Source organism: Poecilia latipinna, unplaced genomic scaffold (genome assembly GCF_001443285.1).
Source record: "Poecilia latipinna isolate Pla-1442-1.1 unplaced genomic scaffold, P_latipinna-1.0 Scaffold2210, whole genome shotgun sequence".
Classification (NCBI taxonomy): domain Eukaryota; kingdom Metazoa; phylum Chordata; class Actinopteri; order Cyprinodontiformes; family Poeciliidae; genus Poecilia; species Poecilia latipinna.
In genome coordinates, this window is record NW_015114826.1 from 4,926 (window position 1) to 10,649 (window position 5,724).

Sequence of the window (5,724 nt, forward strand, 5' to 3'; positions counted from 1 at the left end):
TTTGTTTACATTTTTGGTTGGTGGTGTTCCTCTGATTGTTTCAATTAAAACAATGTACCTGGGCTCAGAAAAGGTTGAACAAAGTTTTTGTCAGGGGGCCCAAGATTCCTGGCGGCGCCCCTGGTTCCGAAACTCTGGACCTGAGCTCACTGCGTCACTAAATGACCCAAAACACCCCGAACCTTTCCAGAACCTCCCACCCGTCCCGGTTCGGTCCCTCTGACCTGTAGAAGTAGTGCAGCATGAAGGTCCAGACGAGCAGCGACCTCCCGGTGGCAGCGCCCGGTTCTCCAAAACCCACCAGCAGCAGCAGCGGAACCAGGAAGGCCGGAACCTCCTGCAGGAACCATGCCGGGCCGGCGGGCCAGCAGCGACCGCCCGGCTCCGCGTAGCGGCCGTACTGTCCGCAGCGGCGCGTCTGCCGCAGCAGGAAGGCCGCCCCGCTGACCACCAGCGCCCAGCTGAGGAACGACACGGCGGCAGATCGGCACTCCATCAGCCGCGGCGCAGCTGTTGCTTCCGGCGCGGCCCTGTGCCAGAGCCGAAGGCTCAGCCAATGAGCTGCAGAGGCTGGAGGAAGAGGCAGAAATCTGGCTTCCGGTTCGGCATCAACAGCCGAGCCGTGGCTCTGTGAAGGGTCAAAAGGTTCGGTTCTGATGGGATCCGGGTTTCCAGGCCGGAACCAGTTTAGATGAAGATCAGAACCAGAACCTCCATCAGAACCATCTTCCTCCCATCACTCCCTGTCTGATCGCCGAACATAACGGGATCCAATCAGCAGCACAGGTTCTGTTCTGACCCGGTTCCTGGGAGTCCAGGCGGAGATCCGACTTTAAATTTCATTAAGTTAAATCTTCATCATCCTCTTCTCCAGTTCAGATTTCAGATGTTTTATAATATTTATGTTTCTGTCCTATTATAACCAGAAGCAGATGAGACTCTGATAATAAACATGATTTAATTCTCGGTTCTGCGTCGTGCTCTGGCTTGCTGGACGGTTAGAGGTCCACTGAGTCCATCCGTCCTCTGCTGGACCTGAGAGAGACGGATCTGACAGTAGCAAACTTTATGTGCCGCAGACTAACTCTGAAAAAACTTTAAAAAGTGGATCATCGTGGAGGTTCGCCCTGACGAAGAAACGATGAACGCTGCCACCAACCCGCCCAGGTCCATCCTGGGCGGGTCCACCGCAGAACCGGCTGGGATTCGAACCGGGGACCTTGCTGCCTCCGCAGCTCATCGTAAGATTTAGCCAAACTTTTTTCCTCTGGTTGTCCGGCCCGTCAGACCGGAAGTCCTTCATTTAGTCACGTGATAAGGCGTCCAGATGATCGGAGACCTGATTTCATCATCATCAGCAGCATCATCATCAGCAGCAGCAGCAGCAGCAGGTCTTCTTCTGCGTGGACCGGTTGTGTAACCGCAGGGCGAGACGCAGCCTGAAGGTCAGCTCCTGCTGCCCCCTGCTGGCGGCGGCGCGTCACCGCAGCTCCGCTCCGCCTCCATTTTGCCTCGGACAGCCGGCGGAGGAGCAGCGGCTCGCAGCGGACTGTCGGCCCAGCATCCCCGGCGGTGGATCCAGCTCTCTGCGGCTCTTTGCGGGTTTCTGCGGGATGGCGGCGCTGCGGCGGCCCGCGGTTCGGGCGCATCGGGACTTCTGAGGATTTGTTCATTTAGCGGTTGTTTTGGAAGCGGAGCGGAGCAGCACAGGGGGTTCGGTTCGGCTTCGGATGGTCAGGTACCGGCTTTGTTCTAATTCTCCATGATTGGCTTTGAGCTGCGTCTCCGCCTGATCCGCTCAGCGGGCCGCCGCGGGCCACCAGGCCGCGGCTGGAGCCTCTCCGGCGGCCTGGCGGCGCCGCTTCCCCCGGCAGCATCCATCCGGCCCGGTGGGGGCCGCGGAGGGGGGGTTACATAATGTGTGCACTGTGCACGCGCCCGGCGCGCGCTTGTGCCTGTCCGCATCTGATGGAGCAGATTCACTCAGGTGGCGGATGTGCGGGGTCTCTGCGCTTTGTTTGACTAGGAGGGCCGGTTCGGTTCGGGCCTAGCTGTAGGTGCTGCGGCCCCGCACGGCCTGCTGGAGCTCCCGCAGAAATCAGGTCAGTGAGTCAAAGGCTGTCAGGTCTGAAAACCGAAGGCTCGGTTCGGTGTTTGATCCCGGTCCAACACGAGCTGCAGCTTTTTCAGAATATTTCCAGAGTTAACAGGAAGTAGTTTCCATCACCTTGATTTATAAAGACCTGATGGAGCTGGAGCCCAAACCTGGAAAATAAACCAGTAAATGTTCAATCTATCACTTCAGAGCTTCCTCGTTAGACCTGGTGATGAACCGGTTCTGGTTCTGAGCTGATATCGGTGTCAGCACCTGGCAGATGCGTCAGAACAGAAACTTTATGATTTTAGTGAAAGTTTAGCGATGGTTTCCAGAAGCATCTGAATTCCATCGAGGCGTTTTCAGCATCAAGAGAGAAAATCCAGTTTTTAATTTGTGTTGAAAACATGAAAGAAACATGAACTCTATTTTCCAGACGGCCGCCAATATTTTAATATCTATGTTTATCAAAGCCGTTGATCGATAACTGCCACATTCTAAAGGATCTCGGTTCCGGTCCGATTCTAATCATTAAGCGATTTAAAAACAGAACCGCTGGACCCAGGGCGCCTGCAGGTTATCGGAGGGCAGCACTGAAGTATCGCTGCTCCTGACCTGCAAGGGCACAATGCTCATGAAACCAGCACAAACCTAAACCACAGCGCGTAATGCGCATGGCCCACTGAAACAGCTGACACTTTTATAAATTTTTATTCATTTATTTTTCCACAAATTATGCTAAATAAGAAGACATGATGTGGACCGGGAGGAGGAAGGAGATTCCCAGGTTCCGGTGGCTCTGAGACGTCCAGAGGAGGAGAAGCAACAATGTCTGCTTCATTTCTACTCTTTGGTCAACATTTCCACTGTTTAACCCGCAGGTGTAGCGCCACGCTCAGGAAGAGCGGCAGATTTCACGGTCGGCCAACCGGTGACCCATCAGCTCTTCCGTTCGCCAAACCATAAAACCGGCGACCCACCAGAACCACACAGCTGAAAAGCTCAGGCGGGATCCAAACGGCTCTTTGAACTACGGGAGGATCAAACTCCCTCTTTCATTTTTAGCTCACAGAAAAAACACCAAGCTGCCAAATAAACAAAAGCAAACTGACCAATCGGATTCAGGCTTTGGCGTTCCCACAACAGACTTTACAAGACGTTTTCACCCAAAAGATCATTTTTCTCCACAATTTTAATAGTAAAGAGGGTTAGATAATAAAAAAATCCAAAAACTATTCTTTTCTTTTTTTACTTGAAGGGTTATCTCCAGTGCGCATGCGCACCTGACTGGACCTGCCTGCACCTAGATCTATAGAACCTAGAACATGGAGGAGTTGATGTTCTGTCCGCCAGGTCAGGAAAAGAAACAGACTGCAGCCGACAAAACCGGTTCTGATCCGTTCTACTGACCCGTTTCAGTCCAGTTCTTCAGCAGTTCTGGAGATGAACAGAAGGTTTTAGAGGTTCTGGTTCTGTTTTCTACTGAATGTATCCTAAATTAATTCAGTAATAGATTATGGATTAACGGATCATTCAGGGGGCTCAGTGGGGCGCAGGGGTTGCAGGTTCGATTCCCGGCCTGCTCTTCTCTCATTTCCTGTCAAATCACTATCGAATAAAGGCCACCAGATCCCATAAAACCTAAAAAAAAAAATAAAAAAAAACTGAATCCAGACTGAAAGAAACCCAAATCAATAATTAAAATAAAAATGTAAATACATATAAACATTTAACCTCCTGACTACCAGTAGTTCATTTTTGTCCTCTGTAGAGGACATTTCTAAAGTTGAATATCTCCCACCCCCTGCATTCTACTGAATTAATTCCTTTTGGTATCTGGAGAGGACATTTAGGGCTTTTCAATGATACCACATGTGAAGGGGTGGGACTTTTGTACGTATCTTTTTCTAATTCATAAAAACTGCGTTCATCAGTAGTAACACATTTTATGGGAAGAGACAAAGTAAGTGCAAAAAAACTTTTATTACCTTACAAAGAATGTGGGATTTAAAAAAAATGGTGATTGGACAATATTTTTTTTTCCTGGTAGTCAGGAGGATAAAATAAAAACATTTTAGTTTGAACTCTAGTTCAGTTTTAGCTTCACATTCTGGAAATAATCTCCCATTAATCGGCTTTAGCATTCAGTCAATCAATAAACAATATATTGATGTTCAGCTTTTCTCGTGTCGGGGGGATTTCAGCTGCAGATGGATTTTCTGCTGGCAGGAAATTATTTCTGCTTTCAAAAAGGAAATAAATTAATTTACTTCTTTAACGCGTTTCTAACGTGGAATAAAATCTGCAGAACGAGCTGATTATTGAACCGATTAATCGTCAGCTGCAGCTTTGACCTTCATCCTCTCTGGACTCCAAGAAGGAAACCGGGTCTGAAGAGCTGAACCGGGTCAGAATGGAGGAATCAGCAGGTTATTCCAGGGATTTCATCCATTTGGGTCCAGATTCGGACTAGAATTGGTCTCAGGGTAGACGTTTGAACTTCAGAACTATTCTCATGGTTCTACAACATTTGGCCAGGTTCTGCTGACAGTCGGAAGTTCTGCCGATCCCGTTCTGACCGGGCCGTTGGTGGTTCTGGTTTTAGAGCGGGACGCTGCAGCAGAACCACTTCCTGTTTCTTATCTGAGGCTCCTTATCGTTATCTGCCGGCTGCAGCCGGTCCACCCGGACCAATCAGGAGCCGGGCCTGGGAGGGGGCGGGGCCTGGACGATGAGTCATGCTGCCGCGGCGCCATGGCAACGGGGAGAGAGGTCTGGGTGGAGGACAGCAGGGAGAACCCTGTTGGTTCTGGAAGCAGAACTTTTATGGATCTCCGTCAACTGCTCCAGTAATAAACAGAACCAGAATCAAACAGAACTAGACGTGGATATCTTGGAGCGGCCGAACAGAACCGCTGGAGGACCATGGATCAAGTCAGATCCAGGATGTCAGGAAGGCAACCGGGTTATCTGGATCGGGTTCATCAGAATCTGGGCTCTCATATGGTTCCTTCAGCTCAAATGAGTCCAAACCGGTTTGCAGAACCAGTCGGTCCGGTCAGGACAGACTGATGGACCCCATCTGGACGGTTTCCTGGATCGCTGCTCAACATTTTAATCTTCCATCTTTAAAACTTTTATTTTTACCTTTGGTTCCGGAGCGTCAGGTAGCAGAACACCTACAGCTGCAGCACTGCCCCTGGTTACCATGGTGATGAAGATCTAATCAGAGTAAAGCCACATGAAGCAAAGCTCCTCCTCTTCAGGGCTGTGACTGAATGCTAGCCGGCTCGCTATAGCGTAAACATAGCTAGCACGTCAGCTCGCATGCTGCTTTCAGCTGTTAGTACTGAGGTTTCCATGGTGATATTTGTGCAGTCCTTCTTTGTGTCAGACTCAGTGGAGGAGGTTTTATTTCCAACACCTCTAAAAAATGACTGCTGTCCATTTATTAGAATTAGCATGCTAATATTGCAACTAGCATAGCGAGCTGTCTAAAGCGCCTGTATCCTCCTCCATGGACATGAATACCTAGACGCATAGACACAATATAAGGATAGACCCTCATGGACCGCTCTCGCCTATTGTCGCTGACTAGATTTAGGGCGGCCATCTTGGAGCGGTACTCC

The 5,724-nt window shown here is 50.1% G+C and overlaps 2 protein-coding genes and 1 long non-coding RNA gene across 6 annotated transcripts in view; 1 reads left to right on the plus strand and 2 right to left on the minus strand.

Moving 5' to 3' along the window:
* Positions 1 to 6: 6 nt before the first annotated feature.
* LOC106936758 (3-oxo-5-alpha-steroid 4-dehydrogenase 2-like) lies at positions 7 to 510 on the minus strand. The gene has a single exon (XM_015017958.1). It carries the CDS (start codon positions 494 to 496, stop codon positions 158 to 160), a length of 339 nt encoding a protein of 112 aa, XP_014873444.1. The 5' UTR covers positions 497 to 510; the 3' UTR covers positions 7 to 157.
* Positions 511 to 1,161: 651 nt separating this feature from the next.
* The window catches only part of LOC106936753 (CSC1-like protein 2), a 31,546-nt gene continuing 26,983 nt past the window's right edge, over positions 1,162 to 5,724 (plus strand). The window contains exon 1 of one of the 4 annotated variants that reach the window (XM_015017943.1): positions 1,162 to 1,241. The gene's annotated coding sequence lies outside the window, so the exon portion shown is untranslated. Of the gene's footprint in view, positions 1,242 to 1,440; positions 1,739 to 2,020; positions 2,103 to 5,724 lie in introns of those variants that run through there. The other 3 variants (XM_015017946.1, XM_015017945.1, XM_015017944.1) reach the window with 3 other exon arrangements.
* LOC106936760 (uncharacterized) lies at positions 2,803 to 3,809 on the minus strand. Its single transcript, XR_001422207.1, has 2 exons — positions 3,772 to 3,809; positions 2,803 to 3,736 (listed from the first exon to the last, which is right to left on the minus strand). It is a non-coding gene; the product is annotated as an uncharacterized LOC106936760 (long non-coding RNA).